Source organism: Suncus etruscus, chromosome 18 (assembly GCF_024139225.1).
Source record: "Suncus etruscus isolate mSunEtr1 chromosome 18, mSunEtr1.pri.cur, whole genome shotgun sequence".
Taxonomy (NCBI): domain Eukaryota; kingdom Metazoa; phylum Chordata; class Mammalia; order Eulipotyphla; family Soricidae; genus Suncus; species Suncus etruscus.
The window spans coordinates 27,996,011-28,018,405 of NC_064865.1; the positions used below are offsets into that span (position 1 = coordinate 27,996,011).

Consider the following 22,395-nt stretch of genomic DNA (forward strand, 5'->3'; position numbering starts at 1 on the left):
TAATATTAACTAAGATATCATGTAATGTTAAGATTTAATCTTAATAGCAGATATCATATTTCCTGTACAGAGTTTAAGACAATCTGGGTGGAAATTAGTCAAGAGATTATTATACAACACATAAATGTTTTGATACCCAAATAACAGAAAGCTATGTCAGTGTAGAAACAGGTTGTAGAACCAAGACTTATGGAGTCAGGAACAATTTCGAGAGATAAAGACACAGAAGTTCAGAGTTCAGGGTTGAGTGAATGTTAGCCAAGTGGGAGAATGTTCTAGGCAAGGAGATGAACCCTTAAGGGACATGGCATGTTTGTGGAGAGAGATAGTGCTGGGCATAAGGCTCTTGCCTTGCATGTGGTCATCCTAGTTCAATCCCACAACTAGGAGTGATCCCTGAGTACAGCGCATGAATAAGCTTTGAGCATCGCTGGGTGTGACTCAAGAATAATAAGACAGTTGGAGAAAGAGAAAACCAGGCTAGGGAGAAGGAACCTGCTGTACAAGAGGCAGCTAGAGAAGAGGTAAAACACAGGGTCTTTTATCTTTGTTTTATTTGGGAGCCATATGTGGCAGTGTTGGGGCTATTTCTGCCACTGTGCTCAGGGTTCCCCCAGTGGTTTGGGGACAATAGTGTACCTGGGATGGAACTCAAGCCTTCTACATGCAGTGTGCATTCCAGCCCTTAGAACCATTGTTCCCATTCCATTTTTAGTCGTTTTTAAAAATTAAAGCTTCATCCTTAAAGTATGAAAGTTTCATTGATGGTTTTAATTTCTCACGGACAGACTGACATAAAGACAAAATCCATTTGAGTCTTGTGGAGAATGCATTATAGGATTACAACTGGAGGCAGCCAGAGATGATTGGAGATGGGAGAATGGGTGAATGGGCGGTCTGGCAGAAACCAAAAAGACAGGACTTCTGGCAGGACCAGAAGACTGTGGTGCCATTGACTGAAAAAAAAAATTAAAAGCAAACGTATGTGAAAACATAAGGTCCATATTTTATTTATAGGCGCATATTCAGCAGACTTTTGGCCATATTGATGTGCAAGTGAGTAGAGGGGTTGGCCGGTCTGTGGCCACGTTGGTAAGATGCCAGGTCACCTTCCATCTTTCCTCCAGGGCTCCCTTCAACATCGACTGAGTAGTTTTGCTGCAATGGAGAAGACTTGGTGACAGCCCTCAACCTCTTGAAACGGTTTTATTTGTTTTGGGCCACACCCAGTGATGCTCTTGGGTTACGCCTGGTTCAGTACTAAGAAATCAGTCCTGATGGGGTTCTGGAAACCATATGGGGTGTCAGGGATCAAACCCGGATCAGCCACCTGTAAGGCAAACGCCCTACTCGCTGTACTACTTTTTTTTGTTTGTTTTGTTTTTGTTTGTTTGTTTTGAGTGTCACACCCGGTGTGTGTCACCCTGGCTATGCGCTCAGAAATCGCTCCTGGCTTGGGGGACCCTATGGGAGGCCGGGGATCGAACCAGCGTCCGTCCTAGGCTAGCGCGGGCCAGGCAGACGCCTTACCCCTTGCGCCAGCGCTCCGGCCCCACCCCTTACTCCACTGGCATTTCCGTCCGGGAGCCGGAGTCGCTTTCCAGCGCTCCGGGCGTTCGGCGCGGGCGGCCCTTCTGCGCAGGCGCCCTGGAGCGCCGAGCGAGGGGCGGGGCGCGCGCGCGCGGGCTTCCCCGGGGCCAGGACCCGGCCGGGCGGAGGGGGCGGGCGGCCCGTGACGTCATCAGGGCGCGCGGCCGGGGGCTGGAGCCGAGCGCGACGGGCGGGCGGCGGAGCGGGCCGGCTGCGGGGAAACGAAACCGAGGGCGCAGGCGGCGGCGGCCCTGGCGTGGGAGAGGGCCCGGCCGGTGGCGGCGGCGGCGGCGGCCTGATCCGACCCCCTCTCCTCTCCCTCGCGGCTCGCCCTCTCCCGTCGCGTGAGTGCCGAGCGCGGCCGGGGCGGGAGAGCGAGCGGGCGCAGCGTCCTCCTTCCTCCAGCGCCGCCTCGGCCCGGCCCGGGCCGGGATCCTCCTCGGCCTCGCTCTCGCTCTCTCCCTCCCTCCATCTCCCTGTCTCTGTCTCTGTTCTCTCTGTCTATCTCTGTATCTCTCTGCTCTCTGTCTCTCCTGTCTCTCTCTCCTTTCTGTCTCTCTCCTCTCGGTCTCTCTGTGTCTCTCTGTCTCCTCTCTCCTCTCTATCTCTTCTGTCTCTGTCTCCTCTCTCCTCTCTGTCTGTCTCTCCAACGCCCCCGCAGCCCGACGTTGCAAACGCGAGCTTCTCCTCCCTCCCTCCCAGGATCGGGGGGGGGGGTGTTGGTTTGAACCCCACCGGGGAGAGAGCGGGAACCCGGGATCCGAGCCGCTCCCCTGGAAGGCGCGCGGGGCCAGCCGGGCCTTCTGCCGTCCACGTTGAAGTTCCACGTTGAAGCGCAGGCTTCTGGCCTCCAGGCCACTTGATGTGGGCGCTGGGGGTGGCCTGCATTTTTTTTTAGGCCTTCAAGCCAGACTTTTTTTTTTGAAGGGGGGATGGAGAGTGTCATCCAGTGGGAAACTCGAGGGTTAAATAAAATGATTTGCAAAGCCCACATCTGAGGAATCGGGATTTGAGGAGTATCCGCATCTCCCTTCACACATCTGTTGCCTTTTACCCCCCCCCCCCATAGACCCTACATTGGAGGTTCCTGTTGTCAGGCTTCCTCTGAGTCGCTTAAGAGCCAGACCTTGATTTTAACTTTTGCTATGGACCTTTGTGGAGGGGGAATATAAGATGGGTACGAAGGGAAAAGTGGCTCCGCCAAGCTGATTTCTGGTCCTGCACCTGGCACTTCCCCAGCATAGAGCTTGACTCGCCCTGCCCTAGGGGGACAGCTTCCTCCTCCTAGGGAATTGGAGATCCTGTGCGGGCTGATTGGCTCATCTTTGAGCTGGAGAGAGTGAAACATATGGATCAGGGGTTTGTGGGGTTAAGGGAGACTTTCCTTATACTCCCCTTACTGTCGATATTCTGGTCTGTGCCCTTGCATTGCCCATTTCCCTGAGATCACACGACCTAGCCTGTCATCTACTTGTTTGATACTGTATTTTTAGTCTTTTCTCCTTTTCAAGCCCCTTTCAGCCAGTTGGGTGTAAAGCACACTATATACCCAGTACTTGCTCTTTCATATTTGATTTCAGGGTCTCAATAGTCATCTCATCCCATCTCTAATTTTTTTCCCCTCATGCTTACCTCTCATATACATAGTGATGGGCATATATGGTGATGACGTGTTACCTGCCCTTTTCCATTCTTCTTTATGGAGATGGGTTCCTGATTTAAAAATCATTATTTTTGTACTGATTCCAGTAATAAAGCTACCTCTAGTCCTAGTAACTACTCATATGTTTCCTTAGCCCTAAAAGTCAACCACTGTGTTAATTTCTTACCCAGGTTAAAATGTTTCTGGTTCTTAGAACAAATCAATTAGGGCTGGGGATGTGGTTTAATATAGATCACGTATCATATATCATGAGGCCCTCAGTTCAATACCCAGCTCTGCCCAAAAAAAATCCACACCAAAAAAATCAAGAACTTTACCAATTCTTTTATCTTTTCAAGCATCCTAAAGTCTACCCACTAAACGTGATACATATTTTAATTGTCCTGATAAGACAACAAGGGAGAGGAGTAATTCTGGGTCATTTTCTTCACCTTGGAATCTGTAGCTGATATTCATTAGATTCATAATTAATTTCCAGTGTACATTGGTATCACCCATGACTAATGTTGCATCAGAGGTATGGAATAAAGCATACATAAGACCCTTTCCTTGTGGCCTGTGGGCTATATTATGATTTAGACACAGTGGTCACAGTGGCTTAGAAGACATTGTGGGTACTACATTTTCCAGTAAAACAGCTATTATTGAAAACCAGAGCTTGGCTAGCATCCTTTCTGGACCTCACTTTGAGGAAGAAGTTATTCAAGTGCTGGCACTGAAAGTTGTTTGCAGTTGCCAAATTCCATCCTATTGATGACTTATACATTGGATTTCCTGCCCAGATTTTAGTGGCTCTGACGAGGGCTGCTGACTCTCTGGATTTATGGTTGCAGTAACAATGAAGAGGAGAAATGATCCAGAATGCACTGCCCCTATCAAGAAGCAGAAGAAAAGAGTTGCAGAGTTTGCCCTGAACCTCAGCTCTCCATCAGATGATGAACCCCCCTCTTCTGTCAATCATACAACAAAAGGTATGTTTTTAGTATGGCTTGAAGCACTGGCCATCTGGTTACTTGAATCTCTGGAGCCTGAATTGGGCAGAATACAGTTCACTGCCTCTGGAGAAAAATTAGGCAGATTCGAGAATTAAATTTGGCCCGTGGATTCTCTTTCCATCTGCCATTCTTCTACAAGGAGAAATTTGTTTTCAAAACAGTGATTGTCACAGCAGCACCTTAGTTGATTATTATTACTCTGGCCCTACACAGATACTTTTGTGATAAATTATAAAGTGTTTAGGAGCTTTATCAAATACTAGATGATTAAAGTTATGCTATATGTATTTGACTTGCACAGCTATATTAATTTCTGTCCTGCTGGAACAAATGACCACAGACTGAAAAAAAAAAAAAAAACCAACTAAACATTTATTTTCCGTTCTGGAGGGCAGAAAAAAAAGAACAGTGTTTGCCTTGCATGAACCCATCCCGGGTTGGATCCCTTGTACCATATATGGTTCTCTGAGCCTGCTAGGATTAATGATCCTTTAGCACAGAGCCAGGAATAAATCTTGAGCATCACTCACTGGGTGTGGCTCTAAAACAAAAAAAGGAAGACCACAATTCCCACATAGAGGATATAAATTTTTTAAACTTTTTTTTTTCCGTTTTTGGAACACATCCGGTGATTCTCAGGGGTTACTCCTGGCTATGCGCTGAGAAATCGCCCCTGGCTTGGGGCATATGGGACGACGGGGATCGAACCATGGTTCGTCCTAGTTTAGCGAGTGCAAGGCAAATGCCCTACCACTTGCGCCACTGCTCTGGTCCTGTGACAAAAAACTCTTGAGTATTGGTTTCTTCTTGGTTTCATCAGTAAGATTTCTCTCTGTATGCCCCATCTATCCCCAAATTCTTGCTCAGTAGCTATCTTATTGATAGCTGACAGTGTTTTGACAAGAAAATGCTCCATATCTTTAATTTTGCTTGTTTCAAATCTAAGGCAGAGCATTCAAGTACTTAGCATGTATGTTATCAGTGTTCTGTGTTGACTCCTCTTTAGTGGTCCCTAGTACAGTGTGCCCTGGTAGTTAAATGTCTCACTGGAAATTATGTTAACTTCTACCTAGGTATACTGAATAGATGATTGAAGAGTACTCTTAATGGAATACTGTGAGAAAATCAGTTACTTGTTCAGGCCTTCTTTTTTTGGTGTGTGTTTATTTTGTTTTGCTTTGGTTTGGGGAGCTCAGGGGTTACTCCTGGCTTTGTATGTGGGTCATTCCTGGCAGTTCATGGAGACCATAATGGGATGTCGGTTATTGAACTGGGTTGGCTGTGTTGGAAGGCAGACATCCTATCGGCTGTGCTCTGGCTCCTAATCAGGCCTTCTTTGTATTCTGCTAGATCAGTATGATGATTCCTAATAGAACTATTTAGTTTAATCTTTATTTTATTGTATTGACAAAGTTGCTTCATTGACAGATTAGAAATGGAGACCAGGGGCTGGAGAGATCTCACAGCCATAGGGCATTTGCCTTGCAAGCAGCCGACCCAGGACCGGTGGATTGAATCCCTGCATCCCATATGGTCCCCCGTGCCTGCCAGGAGTAACCTCTGAGTGCTGCCTGGTGTGGCCCTAAAACCAAAACCAAATAATAATAATAATAATAAAAAAATGACACTAGAGCACAGATAAAAAAGTATGTTTTCATGGCCACTGTAGAATTGAGTCCTTTTGAGTGTTTCAAGAGAAATTTTTATTTTACTATTTAGGAAATTTGCTACTAAAGTAACAATCTTTTGAAGTAAAAGAGAGGTAGGTGGAGGTCAATTTGGTTTTCCTCCTTTTTTAGATAAATTGATTTAGACTCCAAGGCAATTGTGGGTTTTTGTCATTCAGAGTGTTAGGCTCTAGAACTTTCTAGACTCTTTTTACCAACCCCATACTGAAAGTGTCTTCCCCTACATCAGGTTTAATTCTTTCCTAAATAGGCTATTTCCCCTAAAACACCATTGCTTTCCTGTCAACTCAGATTCATGAGCTTAATCAAAAACTTCCTTTATTGGTATCTGTTTAACTTGTTCTAACGAGTTACCATTTGTCTGGCATGAAGGAAAAATTGAGTCTTTAAATAGGAATGAATGTGGTCGACAGCAGTTGTTAGGCAGGATGTGATGTTTATTATTAAAATCCATAATTCTTTTATGTGTGTGTTGCACACCTTGGCTATTAGTGGTTAGTACTGTTCTGCCTAGTGTGTTTGTTGTTGTGATTTTTAATCATGGCACGTTTGTCCTGCTGGTCTATTGCCATTTAAATTTTTTTTTGCAGTTATTGAGAAACCTTTTTCTATAAAGTAACACTAAAACAAAAATATTTTTTTAAATTTGCTTTTGGGTGAACTCAGAATCTTCAGTCAAGGCATCCTTTATCTTTGAGTTATATCTACTTGCTGAGCTTTCTTTTTAAAAATGACTTAAAGAATAATGATTTCAGGTAGAAAAGAAATCTTTAATGGAAACTCAAACTAATGCTTTGGACCCTCTGTAGGTTTTAAGAAAGGAAGTTCCTGGGGAGGTTAATGGGAATGCCACCCAGCTTTGGCAAGTTCTTAATGAAACTAATGATTTTAATAGACTGGCCTTATTACTCCTGTTAATTTATATCCTCATTACAAAATTGTCTGCTCTGTGTTTGCTAAATTCTTATCAGTCTTGGAAGTCTAAACCTCTTTATTCCTGCTGCAGCCACAATAGTTGTCTCCTTTTTTTTTTTTTTTTTGAAAAGAATAGCCCTGAAGGTTAGAATGAGTAGTGACTGGCACTACTTTGTTTTAGATTGGGTCAGATTAAGACTTGGCTTCAAATATCATGTGAAATAAAATTAAAAAACAAAAGGTTTATTTGCCTACCTGTCACTTACCAATCTCACAGAAAAATACCTACATGGATAGTATTTTAGCACCTAAAGTTTTAACATCGAACCTTATTTCTAGAATCTGATAGTGTTTACAGACTTGTCTGTTGCCCTGTGAGGGGCTGCTCCCTATAGTGTATCTTTCGGTCCCTGAGATGTTATTTGAATTGACCTCCATGAAGTGCTGAAGTCTGCACTTACCTGCACTTATCTGCAAGAACACATGTCTCAATTCAGAATGCTACCCTCAAGCATACTAATGTAAGTAGAGTAGAGTAACTTACAGATGACTTACAAAAAATAAGTTCTCTTCTTCAACTCATGCTCAGAAGCTGGACAGCACAGCTCTGTGCTAGGTAACACTTGGGAAGAAGAATGGAATGAAGAAATCTTTGTGTTGGATTTGGTACTAGATTTTACAGTAAAGCCAGTAGTGATTTGTCTAAATATGCCTTCCTTCCAAATTTGATTCTATCATTTTGTTTTTGTTTTTGTTTTTGTTTTTTTTTGGTCACACCTGGCGGTGCTCAGGGATTACTCCTGGCTGTCTGCTCAGAAATAGCTCCTGGCAGGCACGGGGGACCATATGGGACACCAGGATTCGAACCAACCACCTTTGGTCCTGGATCAGCTGCTTGCAAGGCAAATGCCGCTGTGCTATCTCTCCGGGCCCTGATTCTATCATTTGATCAAAAAATATTGTGAGGGCAAAGAAAACATTTCTGAGATCTGAAACTGGCAGGAATCCTGCATACCCAGGTTTGATATTGATGCCACCATTCCTGTGCCTTCTACTGATGGAGCCTCATGTAGATCTTGCACCCTGCCAATACTCTAGAGTCTGGATTGATACTGCACTCTAATTTGGGTGTACTAGATTTCTCTGACTTTTTTATAAAAATTATTTTTTTTCCTTTATTATTTTTGTCCAGAATCAGAGACTGCGGCAGCCAGGGTGAGGAGGGAGTATAAAAGAACCAAGAGAGGGGCCTAGGGGGTGATGAGGAGCAAGCAACAGGCACAGAAGAGGGAGGGCCAGGGTGGGGTGAGAAGCCAACCAGAGGGGTGAGAGGTAGAGATACCTGGAGGGGGTCATAAAATTATTAATGGGACTGTTTCATTAGACCCCATATAGGTGATAAAAGGATTGGTAGCTGTTTTAATATTGTAGCTTCTAGGAAGTTGCCCAGGAGAAAACTTTTTGGTAGTATCCACATTCCTGATACTACCTCTTTCTGTTTTATTATGTGTTGAAGGCATGGAAGCTAATGATGGACCCAGGCTTTATCTTGAATCATTCAAGAAGTATTTTTTCCCTCAGATCTGGTATGCTCTGAAGAGTCCTTTCTTTGATTTTCTTTCTTTTTGGGGGAGTCAGGGCGTGGGAAGCACACTTGGCAATGCACAGGGTTTACTCCTGGCTCTGTTTCCAGGGCTCATTCTTGGTAGGGCATCAGGGAATGACCTTACAGGGTGCCAGGAATCAAATCTGGGTAAGCCGCATGCAAGCACCCTACCTACAGTGCTATCTCTCTGGCCCGATATTGGAAGATTTCTCTAGAAAGGAACCCAAGGATTTTTGATAGCTTTTTAAAAATTATTTTTAAAGGAGCCGGAGAGATAGCATGGAGGTAAGGCATTTGCCTCGCATGCAGAAGGATGGTAGTTCGAATCCTGGCATCCCATATGGTCCCCTAAGCCTGCCAGGAGTGATTTCTGAGTGTAGAGCTAGGAGTAACCCCTGAGCATTGCTGGGTGTGACTCAAAAACCAAAAAAAAAAAAAAATTTTTTTTTTAAGCTCTAATTTTTTTTTAACTAATTCTTGTTTCTCACATAGAAAATGCAGAAAAGTGTGCAGCAAAATAAATGACCATCTTGCCTCTCAGTTTCCATGGTTACTTATTATTAATGTTCTGGTTCTTTTATTCTAAGTGGCACTCTGTGACATGTACTGCATTGGTCCATGTAAGCAAGTTGTCTCCTTATTAAGAGAATTGGACAGCCACCTTAAGAGGAAGCAGCATATTTAGTACTTCCCAATACAGTGACACCCTCAACCCAAATGTCCCCCATGCTAACTGCTTAGAAACCATAATTGGTTGTTGGTTTGGGCTATTTTTTTTGTTTGTTTTTTGGTTCATTTGTTCGGTTTTTGATTTTGGGTCATACTGAGCTGTGCTCAGGGATTACGCCTGACTATTCAGGGACCACTCTTGGCAGAGTTTGAGAATAATATGCAGTGTTGGGAATCGAACCTGGGTCAGTCATTTGCAAAGCAAGTATCCTATCCCACTGTACTAATTGTTTGGCCCCAGAATTAATTAATTAATTAATTAATTAATTAATTAATTTTGGTTTTTGGTCACACCCGGCGGTGCCTGGCTGTGTGCTCAGAAATAGCTCCTGGCAGGCACGGGGGACCATATGGGACACCGGAATTCGAACCAACCACCTTTGGTCCTGGATCGGCTGCTTGCAAGGCAAACGCCGCAGTGCTATCTCTCCGGGCCTCAGAATTTATTTTTAAGTTAAGTTTATTTTAATTTATTTTTTTTTTTAATTTTAATTTCTTAACACGTGATCTCTTACCTTTTTTTTTTTTTTTTTTTTTGAAAATGTTGTGTCCTTGAAAAGTTTCTTCCTTGGCTATTCATTTTTTTTTGCTTTATTTTGGAGCCACACCTGGAAATGCTCAAGGGCTACTTTTGCTCTGCTTAGGGATCAATACTGGTGGTGCTTGGGAGACTATAGCAGGGGTCCTCAAATTTTTTAAACAGGGGGCCAGTTCACTGTCCTTCAGACTGTTGGAGGGCCAGATTATAGTAAAAACAAAAATTATGAAAAAATTTCTATGCACACTGCATATATCTTATTTAGAAGTGAAGAAACAAAATGGGAATAAATACAATATGTGGCCCACGGGCTGTAGTTTGAAGACCCCTGCTGGGGTGTCAGGGATCAAACCCTATATACCTTGTGCAAGAAAAGGCCCCTCTGGCCCTATTAACTAATAGATTTTTTTTGGATTCTGACTAATATAATCCCTGTTTGTAGCAGAGATTACTTAATAAAATTCTAAGGAGAGCCAATTCTTTATTAAAACTTTATTTATTGATTGATTAGTTGTTGGGTCACATCCAGCGGTGCTCTGGGGTTACTCTTGGTTCTGCACTCAGAAATTGCCCCTGGCAGGCTTGGGGGGACCATTTGGGATACTGGGAATCAAACTGGGTCCCTCTGCAGTTAGCCACATGCAAGCAAACGCCCTACCGCTGTGCTATCTCTCTGGCCCCTTCTTAGCCACTTTTCTTTCTTAAATAATTACTTGTATTAAGTCAGGTTTTTCCCCCAAGTATTTATTTAAATATTTAATCATAATATTTACACATGATTGATAAATTTGAAAATTGTTCTGTTTTATTTTTTTTAATGTTTTTTGGTTGAAAATGAGAATTCTGTTCATGGGATTATCTTCCCACTGTCTCCTTGTCTGCTCTTTATATCTTTGTCTTCATAAAATAAAATAAAAAAAACTTTAAAAAAATAGCCAGAATCAACACTATGGTAAAAACTATCATTGTCAAATTTCACTTTTTTTTTCACTTGTTTTAAGAAATAATTTAGTTATTCTGCCTCTACACATCAATCTCTACAAGTGTATTTTTATTTATTTTGACTTTGGGACCATATCTGGTAGTTTGTGGGGCTATTCCCAGCTCAATGCATGGGGGTTGCTCCTGGCAGTGTTTGGATACCATGTGGTGCTGGGAATCAGACTCCCTGCAAGCAAAGTATGCTTTCCTACTTTTCAAAGTCTATCTCGGACTCAGTCCCTGAATATTTAAATACTTTTATTGGTCTTGTATATCTTTCTTTCTAAAAATTTTTTATTTTGCAATTATAAGAATTAAAAAGCAGGGCCTGGAATGGTAGCACAGTGGGAAGTGTGTTTGCCTTGCATGTAGCCAACCTGGGTTCTATCCCTGGCATCTCATATGGTCCCTCGAGCACCGCCAGGAGTGACTCCTGAGCCCACCTCAGTGACTCCTGAGCACCTTAAGGTGTGTTCCCAAAACAAAACAAAACACAAACCAAAAGAGAAAAAGCAATATTATTATTTATTTTTAATAAGGTAGAAAAGTTTATTGGAAAGGAGAAGAGAAAGGAGAAGGAACTCTGTATGGGGAGGAACTTGGCATAGAACGAAATTGTTTCTTTTAAAAAAGTGAAAGTGAAGAATAAAAAGGGAAAGTAAAACAACATAGGGTTATATATGTAAAATCTGCTCCTACTCAGAAATAAATGAGAAAGGGGGCCGGAGAGATAGCATGGAGGTAGGGTGTTTGCCTTGCGTGCAGAAGGACGGTGCTTCGAATCCTGGCATCCCATATGGTCCCCCAAGCCTGCCAGGAGCGATTTCTGAGTGTAGAGCCAGGAGTAACCCCTGAGCGCTGCCGGGTGTGACCCAAAAAAAAAAAAAAAAGAAATGAGAAAGGAGGAATAAATGAGGAAGGAGGAAGGAAGAGAAGGAGAGGGAAAAACTAGGAGCGAGAGTGAACTCCTATATGAAAGTATACATCTCAAGAGGGAGATGTGGAAACAACCTGTGCATGTGCTGGCCACACACATGGTCCCGGAGAGCACATGTGCTGTAAAGTAGTTTGTATTGAATGAAAATTACTTAGAACGATGTGAGGGATGAGAAAGAGGAATGTTTTGTTCAAGAGAGAATACAGGCTTTTTTCAAAGTTAAAAAAGCAAACAGATGGAGCCGGAAAGATAGCACAGTGGTAGGGCATTTGCCTTGCAGGTAGCCGATTTAGGATGGATGGTGGTGCGAATCCTGGCATCCCATATGGTCCCTGTGCCTGCCTGGAGTGATTTCTGAGCTAGGAGCCAGGAGTAACCCCTGAGCGCTGCCAAAAACAAAACAAAACAAAACAACAACAAAAAGCAAACAGATACTTATTTAAAGGTTTCATTTATGCTTATACATGCAGTTTCTCAGTTGACAATAATTTGACAATGTCTTTTTGATCCATTACAATATGTAGAGCAGAGGTTCCCAGGTTATCTTGGATCTTGTGACCTTTAATGTCCTGACTTTCTTCGCTGTTCCTATAGTCCAATAGAAATAACTAACAGGTATTTAGGTCTGAATGACAGGCATTTATATCCTGATAAATTGATGTTTTAAAGAGTAAGACACATAAATGGAAAAATAATTGTATTCTAAGTATACACTGTTACCCATGTATGAGATGTGTCATACAGGTAAGCACTGATAACCTTTCAAACCTTGGGATTCTAATACACACTACCATCCCCATTTACTGTTCTGCATTTCTCTTGACTAGCAGTTTATATCATTTTCAGCAGGTATATGAGAAATTACTAGTCAAAATTTCAGGATAGTCAATTTCCAACATGGAAGAGATTACTGAGAAACTATCTGAATGAAATTCTATTGAGTTAAATAACTTTCAAGTTGAGGTTCGGAGATCTTTAAAAGAAAAGGGGGAAAGAGCCAGTTATTGAATATGTAGGCCATGAATCATCACACATTGGGTTAGGGGGCAGGTAATCAGCTAGTTCAGGTGGTTCTTATTTGGAGTCCTTTGGCAATGAGGTTGTTCACCATATAATGACTATGTCACTCTGGTTGATGACTTCCTTCTCAAGTGTTTTTAAGTGCAGCTTTTCTGCTCTCCTCCTGTTCTTTTGCTTCTAACTCTTGAGCTAGTTCTTCTCTGGGGCTGTGCTATTACAAACCCACACTCTGCCTTTAAATTTGAAGGACTCCTTAAAATAGGTAAGTAGGAGATTAAACAATCAGAAGCTGTTAATCTGATGATAGAATTGTTGAAGATCTAATTAGGCACCATCAATATTTGGAATTTAACTTTTAAGAATAAGCAGCAGAAATAAAATCTTTAATAGATGTAATTTATATTTTTTTTTTTTTTGGTTTTGGTTTTTGGGCCACACCCAGCGGTGCTCAGGAGTTACTCCTGGCTGTCTGCTCAGAAACAGCTCCTGGCAGTCACGGGGGACCATATGGGACACCGGGATTCGAACCAACAACCTTTGGTCCTGGATGGGCTGCTTGCAAGGCAAACGCCACTGTGCTATCTCTCCGGGCCCGATGTAATTTATATTTAATAGTGCACTTTCAAGTACATAGTTTTGGTCTTTTAACCTAGTGAGTTTGGCATGTACTTCCCAGTTCTATAGAGGAAGAAAATGAAAGAAAAACCAATGTTCTTGAGTTTCGATTGTGTGTCACATACTATTAGCAGCTGTAAGTGGCTTATCCAAGATTAATAAAAGATACAGGGGCCGGAGAGATAGCACAGCGGTATTTGCCTTGCAAGCAGCCGATGCAGGACCTAAGGTGGTTGGTTCAAATCCCGGTGTCCCATATGGTCCCCCTTGCCTGCCAGGAGCTATTTCTGAGCAGATAGCTAGGAGTGGCCCAAAAACAAAACAAAAAAAAAGTGATACAGAATAAAATGTGATCCTGGGTGATGTAGTGAACTTTATGTGTGCAATGGGTATCTTAAGCAGTTGTTAAAAAAAGAAACATTTACTTCCAAAACTATTTTATATCATAAATTTACCTAAACATTTTCCTTTTCTCTCACCCCACCTACAGTATCTACGACCAGCCTCAGTGGGTCTGACAGTGAGACTGAGGGGAAGCAACACAGTTCTGACTCTTTTGACGATGCATTTAAAGCAGATTCACTTGTGGAGGGAACTTCTTCTCGGTATTCCATGTATAATAGTGTCTCCCAGAAACTTATGGTATGTCATTACTTGAATTGGGTTTCTAAAGCTCTACTAACACAGTGAGAGGAGGGAAATTATAAAAAAAAAAAAGAAAAGAAAAGTGGGGGCTGAGTTTTTCGTTAGCCTTTAGCTACTGAAATTTGGTCGTGAGAAATAGCCATTTTCCTCAATAAAGGCATATGAATTCATCAATGGATTGTAACCACGTAGACCTTTTTTTCTGTCAGGTATAGAGTTGGATCTCCCTTTATTGTTCTTAGTAATGAATTGGGGTTTTGTTTGTTTTGGACCATACATGGGAGCTGTCAGGGCTTATTCCTTGGTTCTGATCAGGGGATCATGCCTATCAGTTTTTTGGGCAACGCATATGGTGCCTGGAATTGAATCCACATTGGTTGTGTGCAGGGCAAGCACTTTACCCACTGTACTGTCTCTGGCCCATTAGTAATGTGTTACTATGAGCATGTGTATACATACTTCCTTATACTTAGATATACAATTATAGGCAAAGAAGCTTCATACTGTGAATTACTGTTTTATTGAGTCATCTCAAAATAAATGACTAAAGGGGCTGGAGAGATAGTACAGGATAGTTGCATGCTTCTAGCCTTAGTTTAATAGCTATCACATGGTCTTCTGAACACAGCCAGAAAGGGCCCCTGAAAATTGTTAGATATGACTCCCACTCAGGCTCCTTCTCTCCCCGCAGGAAAAAAAAAAAAAGAATGGCTAAAATTCTACTCACTCTCAGATACCTTAAATCAGGGGTCTCAAACTCGCGGCCTGCTGCCCTTCGTACATTTTGTGGCTCTGCCCTAGAGGAATCTTGTTTTGTTTTGTTTTAGTTATTTGGGTCACAACCCCCAATGTTCAAGGCTTACTACTGACTTTGCACTCAAGGATCACCCCAACTTTGCCCCCTGCAGCCCCCAGGTAAAATGATTTTGGCCTTAAATAAATGGGTGCTGCTGCCAAAAGAACGCTCATTCTTTCATTCCTTATTGATACAACATAAGAAGGAAGGTGAACAGGAAAACCTTATCACTTTTCTCATGAAATTTATAGCTTTTCTATTTTCTATTCTGTTCATTTAATGAGGACTACCACTTCTGAAGTAATACTCAGGATTCTAGTTTGGGGTTCGACAAATTTTACAGAAGTAAATGATGAGGTTTGTGACTTAGTCAGCTTCTTTGACCCTGGAGAAAAGATTTGTGGCTACAATAGAAATTCCATCTCTAACTTTCGAGTGGGTAATGCCCTGTCCAAAGGGAATGTAATCCCCACCTATGGGGATAAATTTTTCTGAAATTTTTTTTATTACAACTCCAATCCTAACAGTTTGTGGAGTTTAGATTTGGGGTTGGTAACTGGGCTCAGCAACTTTAGGTTTAGCATAAACTTGGCATTTCTGAAAATATTTTAGGTCCAAAATACCTTCCATGTCTCTGTTTTATGTAAAGTCATTTTTCAGTTAACTTCTTGATTAAGTGGACTCCTACAAATACTCCTTGTCCTTGCCTTCCCATTACTGTTTTCCAGTAAGATAGAAATTACTACTTAAAGTGGTTCCATTTGCAGTATGTCCTCTTTATCAGTATTACTCTAGATCTACTTCTTACTTAATCAGACAAATAAGCTGGAAGAATAGTTGTGCTAATGTTGACATTGAGATTCATTTAATAGTACAACTTCTGCTTGCTTTAGACCTGTTTTTTCAGAGTGAGTGATACTACCCCCTGTGGGAGGGTCTGGAATGAAAGGGGGGTGAGTAGTAACATAATGGAAGATGCCTTTTGTTCACTTAAGAAAGTGCATATCCTGGAAGATGTTGAATGAATTTTTTTGCAAAGGGGACAGTAGCTAAGTTCTAGACTTCATCACCTAGATAGATAGGCCCTGGACACAGTTAAATAGAAAGGAAAAAATAGGTCTTATTTGTATTTTTCAGGTTTAGCATGTATGGTACAAGAAAAAGGCGAAATAAATGTCTGCTTATATAAATGCCTTATATTTTCTCTTTTTCAGGCCAAGATGGGCTTCAGGGAAGGCGAAGGATTGGGTAAATACAGCCAGGGTCGGAAGGACATTGTTGAGGCCTCCAATCAGAAAGGTCGAAGAGGTTTGGGCCTGACTCTGCAAGGCTTTGACCAAGAATTAAATGTGGATTGGCGAGATGAACCTGAGGTAACTAGTGTGGGGAGAGGTGATAAAGTTATTAATAACTTAGAAGTCTCTGGAGGCAGTATGATTAGGATGATTAGTAGGGATTTGCCCTTGTTATGTGGAATGTAATGGGGACATGCAGAATGGAAAGCAAAAGACTTAGAGATATAAGAGATAGATAGATAGAGATAGATAATGATAGTAGATTTGCTTCTTCTTGCTTCATATATTACTAAGACCAGTGAATAGAAGTTGCTGGAAGGCAGATAGTTTCACAAAGAACAGAAAATAATTACAGCATTCCACCAGTGACAGAGATACCTCATCAAGTGGTCAGCTTCTTGTGCTTAAATGATTCATTTTTCTCACAAATGAGGACCCACTTGCCCGTGGTGTGGGTGACTAGATCAGCCCTCGAGGGTCCTTGCGTCTTCTCAAGTTATGACAACTTGGTTCTAAAAAGGTGCTATATCAGATGATCCAGTTTATTGTGGGTTTAGCCCTGGATTCCTATTTGTTTAAGTTCTGACTGCCCCCGCCCCCAAAAAACCAACCACTGATGTTTTTATTTTTTAAAAACTTTATTGATTGTCTGGCTTCTGGGCCACACCCAGCTGAGCAGGGGTCCTCCTGGCTCTGCACTCAGAAATTGCCCTTAGCAGCTTGGGGGCACCATATGGGATGCTGGGAATCGAACTGGGTCCCTTCCGGGTTGACTGCGTGCAAGGCAAACACCCTATTTAGCAGGCTTGGGGCACCATATGGATGCTGGGAATCGAACTGGGTCCCTTCCGGGTTGACTGCGTGCAAGGCAAACACCCTACCACTGTGCTATTTCTTCGGCCCTGATGTTTTTATTTTTATTTTTATTTATTTTTGGTTTTGGGCCACACCTGAGTATGCTCAGGGGTTACTCCTGGCTGTGCACTCAGAAATTGCTCTTGGCTTGGGGAACCATGTGGGATGCCGGGTGATTGAACCTAGGTCCGTCCTAGGTAGCACAGGCAAGGCAGATGCCTTACTGCTTGCACCATCGCTCTGGCCCCTGGGTGTTTTTATTTTTTATCTATGTATTTGCATCGTATTTTATTCTGCAAATAATTTGAAATAGACACAATAAAAGCATTTTAAAAATAATGATATAAGGGGCCAGAGTGGTGGTGCTAGAGGTAAGGCATTTGCCTTGCAAGTGCTAGCCTTGCACGGACCGCAGTTTGATATCCTGACGTCTCATATGGTCCCCCAAACGAGGAACAATTTCTGAGCTCATAGCCAGGAGTAACCCCTGAGTGTCACCAGGTGTGGCCCCCCAAAAAATAATGATAAAATATTATTGCTACAGTGCTGAAAATAGATAAATTAGCATAAATTCTAGCCCAAATGATAATTACTTTATTTGAGCTTCTGATGTGGCTCTGAGCTCTGAAAAATTGTTATTTTTTGGTCTTCCTGATGTTTCAGTTTCAGAAAGAACTCTCCTGAATCCACCCTGGTAAAAGCCTAGTAAGATTTCAGAGTAAGATTCTGACAGGTGAAAGTTAATAGATTCTGGGGGTGATCCTGCAGTGTTGCCTCATACTTGTGAGATCAGGATAAGTGACAAGTGATACAGTATAGAAGAAAGTAAATAATTGGGTGCTAGATATGGGTCTTAACCTCAGAAATACATTTTTTGGGGGAGGGCAAGGTTTATTGAAACATATTTAGAAAGATTTAGAAGGGAGAGAAAGTAGGAAGTACGTTTTTTTCTTTTCTTTCCTTTTTTTTTTTTTTTTTTTTTTTTGGTTTTTGGGTCACACCCAGCAGCGCTCAGGGGTTACTCCTAGCTCTGTGCTCAGAAATCGCTCCTGGCAGGCTCGGGGGACCATATGGGATGCCAGGCTTCCAACCACCATCCTTCAGCATGCAAGGCAAACCCACTACCTCCATGCTATTTTTCCGGTCCAGGAAATATATTTTCAAGGGATAATACAGGCTTCCGCCGGAGAGATAGCATGAAGGTAGGGCGTTTACCTTGCATCAGAAGTACGGTGGTTCAAATCCCGGCATTCAGTATGGTCCCTTGAGCCTACCAGGAGCGATTTCTGAGCACAGAGCCAGGAGTACCCCTGAGCACTACCAGGTATGACCCAAAAAGAACAAAACAAACAAAAAGAATATAGGCTTCCAGAGTGAAAATAAGCAAGTAAAAATCATAAAGCAGCACTATTTACAATAGCCAGGATCTGGAAACAAGCCAGATGCCCAACAACAAATGAGTGGCTAAAGAAACTGGTACATACAATGGAATACTATGCAGCTGTTAGAAAAAAATGAAGTCACAAAATTTGCTTATACATGGGTGGATTTGGAGACCATTATGTTGAGTGAAATAAGTCAGAGGGAGAGAGATAAGCATAGAATAATCTCACTCGTATGTGGGATTTAAGAAAAATAAAAGGCAGAATTATAATACTTAGAGATAATAGAGATGAGGGCTGGAAGGACCAGCCCATAATAAGAAGCTTATCACAAAGAGTGGTAAGTGCAGTTAGAGAAATTACACTAACAGCAACCATAACAATGATAGAGAAATACAATGCCTGCCTGAAGACAGGCAGGGGATGGGGAAGGAAATGAGGGGACAGTGGTGGCAGGAAGTTGTACTGGTGAAGGGGCGTGTGCATTTTATGGCGGAAACCCAATTACAAATATGTTTGTAACCATGGTGCTTAAATAAAGAAATTGCTTATTTAAGAATAAAATGAGGGCCGGAGAGATAGCATAGTGGTAGGGAATTTGCCTTGCAAGCGGCCGACCCAGGACCAATGGTGGTTGGAATCCCAGCATTCCATATGGTCCCCTCTGCCTGCCAGGAGCAATTTCTGAGCAGAGAGCTAGGAATAACTCCTGAGAGCCGCTGAGTGTGGCCCAAAAAAAAAAAAAAACAAAAAAAAAAAGGGGGGGGGCGGTCACGTGGCTCTAAAGGTAAGGTGTCTGCCTTGCAAACACTAGCTAAGGAAGGACCGAGGTTCTATCCCCTGGTGTCCCATATGGTTCTCCCAATCCAGGGGCAATTTCTGAGCACTTAGCCAGGAGTAACCCCTGAGCATCAAACGGGTGTGGCCCCCCAAAAAACAAAACAAAACAAAAAACCCAAAACGAGTCAATAACAGAAAGTATTGTTTCAAACAACAAAAACAAACAAAACATAGAGACAAGCAAGCAAGATACATGTTCAAAGGAGACCACCATCTTAAAGAGCAAGCCAATAATACTTGTCTTTCTGTGAAAACAGGAGTCCCTGTCTTCTCAATGGGGCATACTTAGAGCTAACTTTTGAGAGTTTTAACTAATTTTTGAGAGCTCAATTCTCTAATTAGCTAAATTTGAAGTAGGGAATTTTCCCATAATATCTATTTTTAATAGAGGCAAGCAATTCCAATTCCATTTGGGTGCAAGACTGTCCTAATTAACATTTTCCAGAATTCACTTTTTATCTTAGCAAAACCCTTGCTTTGAGTCAAAGATTTGGTTCAGCTACTAGTAGATGAGCCTGGGTGGCCTGATGTAACAGTCCAGTTCCTGGGGTTACTCCAGGGGAAGTGCTCAGTTGAGACAGCCTTGTAATACAGAGAGCAAGTTCTGACCCTCCCAGCAAAGTGTACTTTATGAGAAACTGAACCTCAGACTTCATAGAAAGATTGTGTCTGTTTTTTATCTCTGAAGGAATATCTAGAGTATATGTGATCTTTCTTTTTTCCTATTAGTGTTTATAATGTAAAGCCATTGGAATTGACTGTGGAAAGTGACTGGATTTGTTGACAAAAGGCTTCAGTAATTTTTAAAATTTTTTTTCTCTGTTGATGGTGATTAGCTCGCTCTCAAAACCTGGCATTATATGATCTCTGCCTTTCAAAGCATGTAATATTACCTTAAATCAATCATTCAGTGGTAAATCTCTTCACCATACTTTCTTGGGTGAGAAATTATCTTTGGTGAGATTATCTTTGGTGGCACATTAGAATCATGGGAACTTTGGGAAAGTGTACTCTACTCATCTGCACTCACCCCAATAGAATCATATGAGGGTGGGACCCAGGCATCCATACTTTTTCAGAAGGCCTACAGGTGACCCCATGGACAATTAGAAAGGAAACCATTTCAGCTAGTTAAGGAAAAAGATGAAGAAATTAAGAGGAAGCACCATTCCAGTTTTTACTCTGTCTTGGAATGAATAGATGAGGAATTTTATTTAGTTTTTGAATGATATATTTGTATTTGCAAATAACACCTAAAGAATACCTAATGTCTTTGTGAAGACAGCCATCAGAAGGTGAGACTCATCATTGTGGGATTTTTTGCTATTATAGATTAGTAGTTAACATGTATTTTCCTATGTCCCCATTGCTCTGATTATAGATCCCTTTGGTCAGGGGCCATTCTGTTTGACAGCATCTTGAGCAATTAGGCCATGGTAGGTGTAATCAAACAATATGAACAAATGAAGGAAATCTGAAAGGTTTGGAATGTTTCTAAGAAAATAAGTTTCTAAGTTCTTTAAGAACCAGAATTAGAGCTGGTCTTCAGAACTTGAACTAGAATTTTGATTCTCATTTTTCAAGTGTTCCCACTCTGTTTGGCTTTTCCAACTTCTTATTGGTGGAAAAACAAAAGCCATAAGGATCATTCATACTTAACTTACTTCTCTTTTGTTTGTAGCCCAGTGCCCTTGAGCAGGTGTCATGGTTTCCGGAATGCACCACTGAAATTCCTGATGCTAAGGAAATGAGCGATTGGTTAGTCGTGGGAAAGGTAGGATTTCCAAGAAAATATACCCTGAATTTTCTTCCATCTTTTAGTTTTTTTCTCTAGTGCAGTATGTATTATCTATAGTATCCATTTAATAAAAACGTGAACCTACTGGTTTTGGCAGGAATAAAGCTGTGAGTATGTTATTATCTCTACAAACCGACTTTGGTAAAAGTGGCAGAAAAGTCTCCTCACTCTCCAGTCCCCATCCTTGTCATATAATTTGCTAAGCAGCACAAAATACATGACTTCTTTCTTCTTTTGAATGCTTTTATTGTCTCATAGATGCTTTTAAGGAATAACTTACTATACATATGTGTATATTCTGATCAGTGCTGGGCTGTTGAAAATAGTGCTGGGCACTGTTCCAAGTGGATATAAAGACACTGTCCTTGTCAGAGTTGTTATGGAGGGACTTCTTTAATTGCTGGGAAAATTGTCAAGAGTAAAGTAGATGGCAACTAAATCAGTATTGTCGAGAGAGCAGTTTTCCAAAGTGAACTTGCCTCCTGGCATCTCCAAGACCCTTTTAAGGTCTCTAAGCATAAAGCTATTTTTTATAATGAAAGTTTTTTTTTTTTAATGGTTTTTGGGCCACACCCAGTGACGCTCAGGGATTACTCCTGGCTATGCGCTCAGAAGTTGCTCCTGGCTTGGGGGACCATATGGGACGCCGGGGAATGAACCTTGGTCCATCCTAGGCTAGCGCTGGCAGGCAGACACCTTAACCTCTAGCGCCACCACGCCGGCCCCAAGTTTTTATCCCTTATTTTCTAACAGGTGTCCAGTGGTGCTTTTCAGAGGCTCTGATAGGTGATATCATAACCAATTGAATATAAATGTGGAGAGGAGACTCTAGCTGTCTTCTGTTATGCTGGACATAAAGGGCTTTGAAAGACTGGAAAACAGTGCATTTCTTTTCATTATATATATTCTTTGTTTTGTTTTTGTCTAATACCCAGTGATAATCAGGGCTTACTCCTGACTCTCAGACGAAGGATCACTCCTGGTAGAGTTTGGGGGATCATATGGGAATAAACCTGGGTTGTTTGCACGAAAGGCAAACAGCCTTCTGGCTGGCTGTACTATCACTTCTATCTCCACATACTGTTTTAATATTTAAATCTATTAATTATTAATATTTGAAATTCCTCTATTTTAATTTCTATTAATTAACAGTGACCACAAATCAAACACAATTCTTTAAGGGTCTTTGGTGATTTTGAAGCAAGCAATCTGAGAATTCTAAGTCTGAGTTTAGCTGTTTAAAAGTAGTCTTTTTTTTTTTTTTTTGGATTTTGGGCCACACCGGCAATGCTCAAGAGGTTAATTCTGGGTATGCACTCAGAAATTGCTCCTGGCTTGGAGAACCATATGGGATGCGGGGGATCGAATGACAGTTTGTCCTAGGTCAGGCACGTGCAAAGCAAAGCCTTACTGCTGTACCACCGTTCCAGCCCCTAAAAATAGTCTTTTCACACAGAGTGAGTTTTACATTCCTATCAGACCACTGAGCCCTTGTTTTCTATGTCAG

At 41.8% G+C, this 22,395-nt stretch overlaps 1 protein-coding gene across 1 annotated transcript in view; it reads left to right on the plus strand.

Annotated features, from left to right (window-relative positions):
* The first annotated feature begins 1,903 nt into the window (after positions 1-1,903).
* The window catches only part of CMTR1 (cap methyltransferase 1), a 54,149-nt gene continuing 33,657 nt past the window's right edge, over positions 1,904-22,395 (plus strand). Inside the window, 5 exon segments of the mRNA XM_049765460.1 lie at positions 1,904-1,934; positions 4,087-4,224; positions 13,768-13,919; positions 15,933-16,091; positions 20,772-20,864. Coding sequence (XP_049621417.1) covers positions 4,092-4,224; positions 13,768-13,919; positions 15,933-16,091; positions 20,772-20,864 — 537 coding nt within the window. The 5' untranslated portion in view covers positions 1,904-1,934; positions 4,087-4,091.